The 15,085-nt window shown below is 36.4% G+C and overlaps 1 protein-coding gene across 2 annotated transcripts; it reads left to right on the forward strand.

The window, feature by feature from the left end:
* Positions 1-136: 136 nt before the first annotated feature.
* Positions 137-11,904, forward strand: LOC18105301 (protein HUA2-LIKE 2). Of its 2 annotated transcripts, none has more exons than XM_006375416.3 (12): positions 137-655; positions 787-869; positions 5,812-7,962; positions 8,177-8,639; positions 9,157-9,265; positions 9,339-9,451; positions 9,534-9,721; positions 9,813-10,284; positions 10,406-10,844; positions 10,958-11,137; positions 11,318-11,368; positions 11,467-11,904. In XM_006375416.3, exons 1-11 carry the CDS (start codon positions 530-532, stop codon positions 11,341-11,343), a joined length of 4,350 nt encoding a protein of 1,449 aa, XP_006375478.3. In that variant the 5' UTR covers positions 137-529; the 3' UTR covers positions 11,344-11,368; positions 11,467-11,904. The 2 variants fall into 2 exon arrangements, with proteins under 2 accessions (XP_006375478.3, XP_024441292.2); XM_024585524.2 differs by having other exon boundaries at positions 11,471-11,904.
* Positions 11,905-15,085: the final 3,181 nt, after the last annotated feature.

Consider the following 15,085-nt stretch of genomic DNA (forward strand, 5'->3'; position numbering starts at 1 on the left):
AGTTATCTTTTTTGTTAATAAAAAAGTTATAGCGCAAATAAAAAATAAAAATATTTTTTTTATACATATAAAAAATAATATTGGTAGGTCACGTGTAGATTGCAAACACTATTCTCTGCTCTCCAATGACCAATAAACTCTAAGCTCGACACCTCATCCTTCCGCACCAAGCGCACGTTAGCCCACTTTCCCCGTTCTAAATTAAAACCTCTAGTACAGCTGCAAACAATCTACTTTTGAAGCGCACTTTAGCCGCTCCTCTTCCTCACCAAACCCTCTCTCCCCCACAGACACGAAATAGAAGAGAAATAGAAAAAGAAAAAACTCCCAAATCCAAAGAAATTAGGGTTTCAACATAATTAAAAAAATTAAATACACTGAGTTAAACTAGCAACTCGGCTTCTCGCTTTCTGCTTGTGTGTTTCAATGCCTGTTAATTGCTTGGCGAAATCGTGTCTTGAAAACCCTAGACAGTGCCAGAGTGGTCCTTTTTGCGGCCGATTTTGGCATATCTAATTTGATTTGAGAGATGGCGCCCAGTCGCAGGAAAGGTGCCGCCGGAAAAGCAGCTGCTGCCGCCGCCGCTCGCCGTCAATGGAAGGTGGGCGATCTCGTCCTTGCTAAAGTCAAAGGCTTTCCTGCTTGGCCTGCCACAGTATGTTTCTCTCTTTATTTTTGGTTGCATGTTACTTTATTTTCCGATGCTTTGTTTGCCACTTTTAAATTTTTTTGTGTGCCTAAGCTAAGTATTAGCTGCTTATTAAGTGGGGTTATTGTTGATGCCAGGTAAGTGAGCCGGAGAAGTGGGGCTATCCGAATCCAGCTGATTGGAAGAAAATACTCGTCTATTTCTTTGGAACCCAGCAAATGTGAGTGTAACTACTGCAGATACTCCTTATCCAATATGATCTTCTGATGGTTTTTTTTCTCCTGCGTATGAGCGTTTTTTTTGGGTTATCTATCATCTCGAGTTTGTGGAAGTTGATTTTATGATTTGATATGATTTTGCTTGTATAATTGGTCTAGTCTAGTCTCATCTTTTGTTTAATGCAATTTTTTTTTTGTAATTTATAGTCATTTACTAGAGTCGTAGGACAAAGCAAGTTGTTTATCTGGTCTCTTGACTCAAGGTACTTAGATATTAAAGGAGACTTAGAAAGGGACAACTAGAATTGTGTTTTATAGTTAGATAATCTTCATCTTGCCTGAATGTTTAATGTGAATTATTTTGTTTTGACTGTCAGCAATGATAAGAAAGTATGTGGAAATTTATCTTGTAAGTGTTTCTTGTTTGTCCATATTATAATGTTTATGCAATGACGGCTTTTAACTTTTTCTGTATTGGGGAACTATTACTTTTGAGCACATATTTTTTTCTTTTCCAAAGGGAGATTGCAATCAGTTGAGCGAATTGACTTAGTATATTTGAAATCATGTGGCGAACAATAGGCCTTTGCAGCATGTTTCATTGTTGATAAAGCTGTTTTTTTCTGAGTGTAGTTGTTGAATTAATTTTAGGTTCTGGTATGAACAAGAACAATGATTTCCTGTATAAACTCTTTGTTTGAGTTGTCATAACCCAGAAGTGACAAATAGTGTTTCCTTGGAAGCTTGCGTGGAGAGTTGAACTCTCTGTTAGTATATGAAAAGGGATGATGTTGCCTATAATTATTCCTTTTCTTTTTTTTTTCTCGTTACCATTGAGTAAATTATAAAGGCCATTGCATCAGTCACTAATTTTATCTGGTAGTCTTTTTTTCTTATATTTGTCAAATATGGTTTTGGGTTTTCCTTTGTCTCTTTTTATTGATAAACAAAACTCTAATAAAAGAGGACCTAAGAATTACAAAAACAAGAACCTTATTTACATGAAAGTGAATCCACAACTTCTAATATCTAAATGAGCATCTTTAACCCCACAACACAGCCTTTTGCTTTACATGAATGGATCATCCTTTCAGCAAAATTGATTTAAATGATTGTGCCGAAGCAACTGTTATGTAAATGGTGGTGGTAGTTTGGCTTCTTGTTCATATATATATATATATATAATATTCATACATGCTTATAGATATTTACATACGTGTGCCATATCTTCACTTTTCTTCTGATTATTGAAGCTCTTAGTAGGATGATAGTTAAAGAAATAAGGAAGGTTTTTGATGGTTTTAGCTCAGGTAGAAATGGGTAGACTGTCTTGGCATCTTGTCCTTTGCTGATGGTACTTTAGTCTTCTTTGGGATGGATCCTACTGAAAGATTACTTTAAAGATCCATTCTTCTATGAGATGGTATCTGGGATCAAAATTGATTTGTATTGGTTGAATGGTTCCTGCTAGAGGAAAAGTTGATGACAACTTCTTGACTCATCTGGGTTGTAGGATGGAGAATCTTCCAATTTTATCTTTTTGAGCCTACCTTTGATAGCCAAATGCAAAGACAAGAAAGTGTGGAACTTGTTCTAGCAAATTCGGGAGAAAGCTTGTGTGGTGGAAAAAGGCATTATATCACTTTAAAGGAGGTTTACTCATAAAGGGTGAACTCTGAAACCTCCCTATTCATTCCTTGTTTTATTTCCATTTTTGTGTGCTATTTCTTATGGACTAAAGGATGCTGGAGAAGGGTTTTCGGGAAAACATAGGGGAGAATTTCTTTCGTGATTGTTAATGGACTAGAAGCTTAAGGTGGATGGTTTATTTTACTCGGGGTTTCTATTATGTTGTGGCAGTTCAATTGATCCAAAGTTCATGCTTAGATAGGTGGTGTTTTTGTAGAAGCAAAAATGATCCGTGGGTTGTATGCCTTTTGCTCTTTGGGGTTTTTTCATAGGAGTGGAGCGAAAGAGAATTGGATGTGAAAGAAATTACTCTCAAACCTTTGAAGAGTTTCCCTTGATAATATGGCATGTTGGACAACTTTTTGCTAGTGAAGACGAGTCTCAGTTTTAAACCAACTATGATGTGTAATAAATGTACATCATAGTTTCTTTAAATATCTTCCTACACGAAAATCATTAAGATATAACCACAACTATGATTTAGAACAACAAGCTAGAGTTATTTGGGTACAATTCTGGAGTCTATGAACAGTTATGTCAGCATAATTTAGGGTTTAATGTTAGAGGTATAAATAAAGGAAGAGATGGAATCCCATCTAGGGACCCATGGAATCTTGGCTATGATTGCGTTACAATGTAAAAACAGAAAAAAATTGATTGCTGGAAAATTATTTGAAAAATATTGGCACATTAAAAGACTAGATCACTGTATGTAGCACTAAAATTCTTAGTATCCTTGTTTAATGGGAACTCAGTCTCCTAATTCCATAAACCACAGCTATTCCTATGTAACAAGGAAAAAGATGAAGGAAAAAAAAGCTACTTGGTTAAGGACTAATAACAAGTAAGACATTTACATGTAAAATAGAATCCTTGTCCCAGCTAATTTCATGCTGATTCCAGAAACAGCCTTGAATCGTAAAATAAATGGAAATGCACAAATGCTAATATTTTTGTTGGCCACTTCAAAATCATAGACATGCAACTCCCATCCATTGAAAAATAGTTATAGGTATTGAGGAAACAAGTCTCTTTCAATTGATCTCTGTACTACCCTACAAATCCTCAAAATTGAGAAGATATGTTCACGCAGCTCTAGTTTAATTGTAATGCAAAAGCATGTGGCAAACTGATTTAACTACTTTTTGACTAAGAAACATCTATTGATATCCATTTGTAGAGATTATTAATTGTCAAATTCTTTCCCTAAAAAAGAAAGTAATATCAGAGGGTATGGCCATCTTTTGAACCTTCATGTTGGTATAAATAGCCTCCAGTTCTGCTCTTATAAGCATCTTATATAAAAATCTATCACAAAACATCCCCTTCTAGATGGCTTTTTAAGAGCTTGATTCTCGCCATCATCATTACAATTGCATGATGAACAATGTCAAAAGAGAGTAGCAAAAGATTCCATCTCCCAATCTTGCTTGCAATGGTGACTTATGATGCAGAGATGATGCCAAAGAGAACAGGATAGCTGTTTTTAACATTTTTTTTTTATTTCATACCACTTTCAACATTAGACATAAATCAGGCTTGAAATGCTTCCACCCTTTCTTGTTAGTTTTCTTCTCTTAATGAGACTGTCTTAGCTCCTTCAAAATACAGCTGTTATGAACATCCTCATGTTTGGCTGCATTGAAGTCCAGCAGTTTTGGAGCCATTTCCCCAATGGAAAATGTGGTTCACCTGTAGGGTTATGAGTAGGGATATGAACTGCATATTGGTTGATTCCATTGTTAAGGATTGTTGAGCTTGATTTGTGCCCCTGGTTATGATACTCTGTCTATTGGGATATTTTGGGTCATATTTTCTCAGTCATCTGCTGTTGGTTATTGTCCTTTGATTTCTCTAGTTTCTTTTTGGGAGCTTCCTAGTCTAATCGATGTTCTTGGAGACAATCCTTAGAAGGTAGGCTTTCAATGGGGATTTTGCAGTTATCCCCTGTTTAGTTTTCCAACTTTGAGAATGCATAATTCTCTATGTTGTAATCCTTGTTTAAATGGTCTTTCTTCTCTCTTTTAGCTTGTTCCAAGCCTATCATTGCAAATTTATTTTGATAAGAGACAATTGCTAGAATTTTTAATGACGGCCTAGCAGTTATCAGTAAAGTGATTCTATGGCTATTTGGTTTCTAAATGTTCAATAATGTATAATTGCAGATCTCACATTTCTTGTCTAAATGGTCTCTCTTTTTTCTTTCCTTTTGCTTTGCGAGGTTTCAGATGGTATGTCTCTCAATAGTCTGTCTGCATCCAGTTTCTTTTTTTTACATGTTCTATGCTGCGTTCATTTTTAATCAGAAAAGAGGTATTCCTTTGGAATTCGAAGCACATTGGATGGTGGAGAAAAAAATTATTGGAAAGTTTATTTTTACCTGTACAAAATAGTGTCTTGAATATCTAAGTATAAGTTGGGTAACTTTTTAAAATTTCCTTTTCTTATCCTGTGGTTAAAAGTAAGCAGGAGAAATAAACAGAAAGTCAATAGTAACGTTATCATTTCTTTCTGAATTTGCTGTTCTTGCAGGGGAAGAGCCTTTGTGATGTAGGGCATATTTAGATTACTGTCCTATGAAGGATTTTGGGTGTGCTGGGGTTTGGAGAATTAGGGATTTTAGAGGTGAATTCCGGGTTTGATTTATGTGGAATTGGGATTGATCAAGGATATTTTTTGGGTGGAATTGTTCCATTATTAAAATTCCCATGGTTACGTAGGTAGGTGCTCCTTTTACAGGCACCAAATCCTTAGCTGTCTTAAATTAAATAGGCAAAATAAAACAAGCATGAATAAAAAATCCATATTAACATCAGTGCTCCTAAAGAAACTAAGATTCCCAAATAGAGTAGCTTTACAGGATATATCAAAATATACGCAATCACAGATTGAATAACATTAATTTCTGAACTTCTCTATCTTTGGCTGCATCACCTTGCATCCAAATCTAAATACATGATTGTATAGATTGTATATATGCCTATGAATTAGTTAACATATTAGCATTTAGGTTTTGTGCCATACAATATTGCATTGTGCTTGTCTAACTTCCTTCCTTCTTGTACTTGAAATACTAATTTATGGATGGCATTTTTTTGATCTTTGAGGTTGTATCTTTCCTTTGTGATATTCTTCTTGTTTGGGCTGATTTTAGCTAAATGTGTTATTTCGCCCCCCGAATGCTGTTCTTAAGAGCTTTTTTAGAATGCAGTTAATTAAGACTGTTTTGTTTGGATGAATATGTTGTTAATACAGAGCCTTCTGCAACCCCGCCGATGTTGAACCATTTACTGAAGAGAAGAAACAAACACTGTTGATGAAACGCCAGGGGAGGGGTGCAGATTTTGTTCGTGCAGTGCAAGAGATCATTGATAGTTATGAGAAGTTAAAGAAGCAGGATCGAGTTGTTTTGAGCTCAGACGATGGCCCTACTCATGCAAATGGTGGGAATTCATTAGAGTCTTCAAATCACTTTGAGGTGAAGGATCAAAGAGAAACTTCAGAAGCAACTATTACAGGTAGAAATGATCTGAGTCTTCAAATTGATGATGCTTCTGCTGAAGCAAAAATTGGTTCTTTGCATCACAAAGATGCGTTATTGGAGCAACCTCCTGATAATGTGGTGATTAGAGAAAAGCCTATAATCACCACCTACACTTCAAGGAAAAGATCTGGAGGTTTACGATCTAGGAAACGTATCATGCAGGAAAAGGCACCTTCAATTGAAAGGTCTAGAAGCTCTTCCCGGTTGGAGTCCAGTAGATTTCAAAACTTCATGATGCCACCAGATGATGGTAATAAGAGTTCAGGAGATATGTCAATTGATTGTATCCAGGACAGATCTTTGCGAAGCACTAGGCAAATCAAGAAATCACCAGATGATTCTGAGTGCGACAATGCAGATTCATCTGCTTTTGTTTCTAATGTCAGCATCGAAGATAATGGTTCTGAAATTATCACAGCTGACTCTGATTCCCTTAGCTTGAATGAAGGTAGTACTCTGGATAGTGGTTCTAGACTCGAGACCTCTGAAACTGCTGTTCAATGTTTGGAGGGAGATATTGAGTTGAGCAGAGGGCTTGATTTCCAAATAAAGAATGTTGTTATAAGAAAGAAAAGGAAACAAAACAGAAAGCGAGCAACTGATGAAGTGGCTGAGCCAACAGTCAGACTGGAAACAGAGGCAGATGTGGATGTAGGATTCAATGATAATAACCAAAATTCCCAATTTGCATGTAAAAATTTGAATATAAATCAAATTAAAGAAGATGGAGATGAGCACTTGCCACTAGTGAAACGAGCTAGAGTTAGAATGGGCAAACAATCATCTTTGGAGGAGGAACACAATAATTTTACTCGAGCTGAAGAACGAAGACCAAATGAAGTTGCCTTCAATGCAATGGAGGAAGACAATAGCTTTTTTCAACCTGAAGAAAGAACATCTCTTGAAGCTGGAGTTAATACATTGGAGCCGATTAGCTCCTCCTCAAATTGCAACAGTGATATTGTTGCTCATAGAGATTCGTTGGTGGTGAGGGGAATTTTTAGTAATGTCTCACCCTCAAAGAATTGCACTCCAATTCAAGAGGATAAGTCCCAGCTTTTGAGAGTCAAGGAAATCCAATCCTTTTGCAGTTCTGCTGACAGTGAATCTGCTTTACCTCCATCTAAACGTCTTCATCGTGCTTTGGAAGCCATGTCAGCGAATGCTACTGAAGGTCAAGCTTTTATTGAAACATCAACCGTGAAAACATTTATCATTGGTAGTTCCATTTCTTCAATAAAGAGTGCTTCTGATATGGTGACTGTAAGTAAAGAAAACAGTGATTCAGAAGAGCAGATCGTAGACTCTCCTGGCAACATGGTTTCTTCATTCTCATCTGGCTCCAAGAAAATTTTAGAGGAATCCAATAAATCGTCATTGGATGTCAAAATTTGCAATGAACCTGGAAGCATCAAGGGTCCAGGGCTTTGCAAAGAGGTCTTTCCAGAGGCTACAGACCAAGGTGCTGACAAAGATCTCAGTGGATTATGTTTTGAAACTGGCAATACTTGTATTTCTACTCAAGCCCGATCTCCATTGCATTTGATGCCTAATCTTGATAGAAGACAAGCTAGTCTGCTATCCCGTCATGGTTCATTGGGTCAGTTGTTGCTTCCAAAAGATGAAGGCAATTCTGATGACACTGAATTAAAAGACTTCGGGGATGGAAATGCTAATAAAGAACTTCATACTTCCAAAGATTCTGGGATGAGTCCAAATATTATCTCTCAGGCTGATGACGCCGCTAAAGTTTCCCCTCAAAGTGGTGCAAATCTCCCTCGATTCACTGCAGAGGAAGTTGGTTATGAGGATTCTGAGACTGTTAGGCCTCAAATTGATTCTGACAGCCAAGCTAATGGCATGTAAGTGTTATTTTCCTTTTGGTTCTGTGCTGTCTGTGTTGGTATGCTTTTACCTGTTACAATTTCAGTAAGAACTAGGCATTTTTTACCCTCTATCGAAAAAAGTTCTTTATCCTTGGTGTTAAGGCATGAGATTCCATCACTGTTCCTTGTCATTTATTTTGTTTTCAATTCATCATTTTTGTGCTTAAGTTTCGTAATTTTTCTGTCTTAGTTGTGAGGTGGCAAAAGATGTAAACTGTGACCAGCGGCAGAAGGAAGCTAGTCATGTTTCTTTTTCCGAATATCATTTGGATGACAAGGATGACTTGGCCCAGTCAAGTCTGCCTCCAGCTGATAGAGTAGAATGTCCTGCACAAATATTTACTCCTAATGCCTCAGTCCACGTGTCTACTTCAGAAAGTGTTAATTTTATTCAAAACAGTGGGTCTTCTAGTCCTAATTCCCTTTCACACCCAAAGAAAATTGTGAGCACTTCGGTTTCTGATGAAGATAAAATTGAGTCAGCAGTGCCTCAAAGACCAAAATCAGTTGGGAAATGGAATAATTGTGCAGAAGCACACGCTGCTTTGTCATCCTTTGAAGCAATACTTGGATCATTAACAAGGACGAAGGAGAGCATTAGTCGAGCAACACGCATGGCTATTGACTGTGCAAAGTTTGGTGTATCTGCTAAGGTATGATGATGATGCTTAGCCATGTGATTTAGATTCTTTGTTGTTAGCTCATTCTGTTAAGAGATTATGATATGCCAGCTAAATAAAATAAATTTTAGTTTGGCTAACATACATGTAGATTTGAGATTTCTTAAAAAGTGAGGGGGGGGGGGGGGGCGATGCCTGATTTACCTTTTTCATTGATTCTTCCATGAATAAGTCTGTAGATCAGTTGCGGATTTTCCACAGCAGTATGTCTTTGCAAACATTTCTGAAGTCAATATGCATGAAATATACTGACACTTGAGTTTTTTTTAACAGGCATTTAGTTAGCATTAACGATAATTTTACTTGTTTTCTACACTTGCATTGAGCAAAGTTCATGTTAGAATCCGAATGTTCACTCATTTTCATTAGAGATGAGGCTCCATGAAGTTTATTTGTATCTTTTTTCATGACAATTTAGTTGAAATGGAAGTGTAAACGTGTGATCCAGTTTTCTGATGATCTTTTGATATAATACTACTCAAAAACTTAGGTGGTGGAGATTCTTGCTCGTAGTTTGGAAAGTGAGTCAAATTTACATAAAAGGGTGGATTTATTCTTTCTTGTGGATTCCATTGCCCAGTGCTCTCGAGGTTTAAAAGGTGAAGTGCTTGTTATTTTTAAGTTGTATGTCTTTGTGGTATATGTGATGTTGATCTCCAGTTCCATTTTCAGGTGATGTTGGTGGTATATATCCATCGGCTATTCAAACTGTACTGCCACGCCTACTTTCAGCTGCTGCTCCTCCTGGAAGTTTTGCACAAGAAAATCGGAGACAGTGTTTGAAGGCAAGCCTTGGAAACTTCTAGTGCATTTTGTCCTTGATTTTTTTTTCCGTTCATGTGTTACCCTTTGATATTTATTTTATAGGTTTTGAGGCTTTGGCTGGAAAGACGGATTCTTTCTGAATCCATTATTCGCCATCACATTTGGGAACTTGATATACTTGGTGGTTCATCTTCTGCTGGCCTATATTCTCGTCGCTCAGCAAGAACAGAAAGAGCTTTAGATGATCCTGTTAGAGACATGGAGGGTATGCTTGTGGATGAATACGGAAGGTTTGAGTCCTATTAATATATCTTTTGCTTGTAGAGTAGTTCCCAAAATCTGTACACCTGTTTTATATTGAGATGGTTCTTGTTGCCTCAGCAATTCAAGTTTCCAGCTTCCGGGATTTTGTATGCCCCGCATGCTTAAGGATGAAGATGATGGAAGTGATTCTGATGGAGGGTTTGAGGCTGTCACCCCAGAACATTATGCTGAAGCTCCTGAATATCAGGAGTTTACTCCTGCAGTAGAGAAACATACACATATCTTGGAAGATGTTGATGGTGAGCTTGAAATGGAGGATGTGGCCCCCTCTTGTGAGGCTGAAATGAGTTCAACCAGTGGCATTGGTGGAGGTGATGCTGCATGTAATTCACACAATCAGCTTGAACAGTGCTTACCACAGCCCTTCGCCCCTCCTCTTCCACAGGATGTGCCGCCGTCATCACCACCATTGCCGTCATCACCACCACCACCGCCGCCTCCCCCACCTCCTCCTGCTGCACCCTGTTCATCTGCAATGCCTGATTCTTATACTAGTGGTGTTGATTCAAATATTTATACAAATTCACATGTATGTGCCCATAGTTGATTCGCATTTTCTTTCACACATTTGTTCAACTGTCAGTATTAATATATAGAAGGTGGAATGTATCAGGCTCCGCTTTCATTTCTGATTCAGATCAAATTTGCAGGATTTGCAAGATGACTTGAGACAACCTTTGACTCAGAATTCTGTTCCACCAAGAATCAACCCTTCATTGTCCAATGCAGTGCTTTGTCGTACACCTGAATGTAGAGATCAGATGCAGGTGCAGCATTGTGACTCGACCAGATCTTTCAGCAATTATCCTGTATGTCAATCAAATAATGTTCATCGCACTGATGGTCCTAGCTTCCATCATAAAGCATATCCTCCAAGGCCGCAACACCCTCCTCCCTCGAATCAGTTTTCTTATGTTCAGGCAAACCAACATGTGAAGTCTCGAAGAGAAATCCCACCCCCTTCCTACTTCAACAGATTCCAGCATTCACATGATTTTGATTGTGGAAACTTTTATAATAACCATGAAAGAATGAGACCTGGCCCATACGAGCTTAATGATGGCTGGAGATTTCCTGCCCCCTTTCCTGGTATGTTTAGTATTTTATGAGAGGTTGCAGGGATTAATGGAAGCTTTGTTCTCTACTGTGGTAATAATTGTTGCATCTTATTGTCTGCCATCCACTATTTTTTCTCTGCCTAGGTCCAAGATATCCTGACAAAGCCAAAGCATCCTATGCACCTGTTCCTTATGATGGCCCTCCACAGGAGCCAACTAGATTACCGCATCAAGAGTGGGATTTTCATGCCCAGGGGATGTATCACAGAAACTTTATGCCTTCTAGACCTCCTCCTGAATGTGCAATTCCAGTGACAAATAGAGGTGCGTTAATTTTTCATGAGATCTTGTCAAGTCTGAAAATAAAACCAATATTTAAGTCGTGCACTCTCACTGTTTTCCCAACACTATAAGAATTATTAATAATTGGAAGATCCTTTTCTTTTAAAAACTACATGGAAGTTCATATTAGTACAGGCTATAAGAATTTGTGTCGTGTTTCAGCTCCGAGCATTTGGCGGCCAAGATGAGATTGTTATCAGAGTGTTGGGATTGGTATGTAATCATCATATCTGCTTTGTTTTGCAACTTTTTATTGTGTATTTATAAATGCTATCATCTTATTGATTTACTCACTGCTTTATATTTGTCAGGAAGGATCCATTTTTTATCTGCTTTTTTGCGGCTTGTTCAAAAGAGTGAGTGAGTCTACCTGGTTCTATATTGATTTCTCCCCACGGATTTCGTCTGGAAGAGGCTTTACAACAGATGATTGGGGTGTGACCTACTGAATGGGGTTGTATATATGTATCCTGTCAACTCTTCAGCAAATGCAGAGAGTAGATGACATCCTGTCAACTTTTCAGCAAATGCAGAGAGTAGATGACAGCCATTAAGAAGGGGACGTGGAAGCTGTAACTTAACATTAGGCTGTCATGTATCAATTCCCAATTTTTCTTTTATTGTCGGTATAATTTATTTATTAAAAGGCCTCTAGAGAAATTCTGTAAAAAAATTTACCAGGGCCATTGGTTAGAACTCGTAACTTTTTATCTGGTATACAAGGAAAATTAGATCAGACTTTTTGGGGATTTCTCTCTGTTCGTGTTATTCAAGAAACATTTTTCAGCCTTAGTGCATGGTTGCCGTTGCTGTAGTTTTTATGGTTATGGCTAAAAAAAAAATAGGTTTAATTATTTTTTAATTATGATTTAAAAAAATAGATTTTAAAAAAGATGTTTAGTTAAAAGTAATGTAAGATAGATATTTTTTTCTTTTAAAATAAATAAAAATCTTGTGTTTATAAACAAAAAATAAATTATTTTAATTTTAACAAAACTACAATATAAAATGTAATTAGTGGGGTCTAATGTAAAAAGTAAAAACTATTTAATTAATTAAGTAGAAGCTAATGGTATTTATTTCAAAAAAAATATTTAGTTTGATCTCGGGTAAATTATAATTAATTTGTGAAACTTGTGAAAAAAAAAAAAAAAGAGTCATTTAAAAAGAACAAAAAAAAGCTATATTAATACAAATAAAAATATCATGAAGTGAACATAACATGTTTATATTTATAGAATTGATTTAACTTAATTCAAAACTAATTTTTTTAAAGCTAAATTTAACAAAGAAATAAAAAAAATAAAAGAATATAGAAAGTAAATAAAAAATTAACAAAGTTCAATATTTAATTAAATCAAGTGTTAAAAAAATAAAATAAACATAAACATAAAAAAATAAAATAAATAAAATAAATTTAAAAATAAAAAAATAAATTGAATGGATACTTAAAATTTTAAAAGCTTAAGCATGAGAATTGAGGGGGGCAGGAAAAAGAAAACCAAATTAGCGCTTACACCTCATCAATATATATAAATATTCAAAGATTTGAAAGGTTATCAGCTTTAATAAGAGTCTTTTTACCTGGAAGTTGTATGTCCCATCAATGAGTGACTTTATACCTTTCCCATGAGATTTATCTGTCCCTTGTAGAATTGTTAGGATTCATTGTAGCTAAGTGGCTTATTCTTATTAAAAGAGGTGTCATTTAAAAAATAAAATGGTAGTATGCATTCAATGCACTGTTTGAGTAGATTTTTAGAGATATAAGATGACATAAAAGGTCATTCATCTAAATGTAAAGGTGAAATATTTTTCTATTAATAACCCTATTCATTATTGCTTCCATCTTTTCTCTGGTTTTTACTTTGTAGCTTTTATAAAATAGCTTTGTTAAAAAAAATCCCTATGCCAGTTTTGCCCTAATCTGAGAAGAAAATATCTTTATAGGTATTTCCTACCAAAATATTATTTCTTCTTATTATTCTTCTTCTTCTTCAAATAGTAAAATAGGTCTAAAAGAGTCAGATCTGATTCTAGGGATATAAATACTACCACAACCTCAAGTAAGGTATTCAAGTTCCAACATGAAATTGAAGGAAGTAGTAGGGGAAAGGGGTTCATCATACTAGGCCTAAGAACAAAGAGGAACCCCACCAATCACCTCTAGCAAGGGGAAATAAGTTCTTCCTGTTAGAGAAGTTCTTCTCCTATTATTACCAGGGAACCTTAAAGGAGAGAAATATTGCCTCAGACCTTTAAGGATGATGTGTCTAGCACGTTAGGTATAAAGGACATGATGTTCATTAATGGTAAAAAATCAGGAGAATACATAACTCAAATGCTTAGCAGGGTTAGGCATATAAGCTAATCGACCTTGGGTTTTACCCATTGTCAATTTGAAATTATAGTCTTTTTATGCATGTATGCGATTGGATATTCTTTTTAACTCAAAGGATTTATGAGAGAAGTTTTTAGATATTATGAGTTGAATCTAGGTCGGCTGCTCCTTAATAGGTGGATAACCTTATCCGCCTTTGATAAGTTTCTTAGGTTTGTCAAAATCGAGCCTACAGTTAATGTCTTTAAGATTTGTTACAATTTGGTTGCCGACACCGATTATGACAATGACATGCGTTGGTTCTTTACTTTGTTAATAGACCCATAAAAGCCATAAAAGAAACCTTACAGGGCAAGCCTTTACGTGTTAAGAAATAAAAAGGGAGGTGGTTGATAATAAGAAATACTAGGTCAGTCAACCCTAAAGATGAAATGTAACAAATGTGAGGTTGTTCCTATTATTAGAGGGTACCTCCCCTTGATATGAACAATAGGCCTCATCTAAGCTCGGATGATGAAAAAACATGTGCTGTTTTGACATCGACCTCAACCGAGCATGACATCAATAAGATAGACAAAGGGCATTACTGGGCCATGTTGCAAAGTATGCAACTTCCTTATCCCTTGTTTTTTTTTGTGCATCTAAGATCATTACTAAATTTCTTTTTGTGTTGGATTAACAGTTGCAAGGAAAGGAGAAACTTTGACAAAGTTTGTAGAGGAAAGTTCAAGAAAGTGGTCTTCATCTTTTAATTTAAGTGGAGGCAATACTGGAGAAGAGATAGAGGATGGCCCCATCATTATATATGAACTCTCTGTTTTTTAGGAAACTGTTCCTGAGAAAACATTGGAGGGATCCAGAACTCCTGTAGAAAAAAAAAAAGATGGAGTCAAGCTGATCTGACTCCTCTTAAAGTAATTATGGGCATTGTTGCTTGCTTTAAGAGAAAAAGAGCCTTCACCCCTATGGAGACTGGTATTTCATTCTTGTCTATAGAGGCTCATATACACAATTCCTCTATCTCCACTTGTAATCATGGCTACAAAGGCAACAACTATTCGACCATATACCTGGAAAGTTCCTGAGGACTATAAACAAAGATTTGAGGATGTTTTTGTCAGCCTCGTTCTTGGTCAAGCTCTTTTCAGTTTCCCCACTCTAATCGAGAAGGAAAGGCAGACCATGAATGCTATTATTAGTGGAAGGTCTGACCTCAAAGTTGTGAGGTAGTTGAAGAGGGTTCTCACTATTCCTTTAAACAATATGATGAAGTTTAATGAGCGCTACAACCATTATCTAGCCCTTACAGGAAAAAATGGCTTTTAGTGTAAGGAACTTCCTTGTTTGAACTTGGTTTAGTTTTAAGACCATTGTTCTTAACAATTTTGTCTTTGACAGTTTTTCACGATGTGTGCCCATATTAAGAGGTTTTGGATGGCTAAGAGAAACCATGTAAGGGAAGGTCATTGCCAAACATAGGGCATACTAGACTGTCCTCCAATGACTAACGGAAGAGAAAGTTGTGGAGAATGAATTGAAGAGCCTCAAGGTGGTCTATAACACATTAAAAGAGAGTTTTCAAGGTGTTG

Source organism: Populus trichocarpa, chromosome 14 (assembly GCF_000002775.5).
Source record: "Populus trichocarpa isolate Nisqually-1 chromosome 14, P.trichocarpa_v4.1, whole genome shotgun sequence".
In the NCBI taxonomy this organism is placed as follows: Eukaryota; Viridiplantae; Streptophyta; class Magnoliopsida; order Malpighiales; family Salicaceae; genus Populus; species Populus trichocarpa.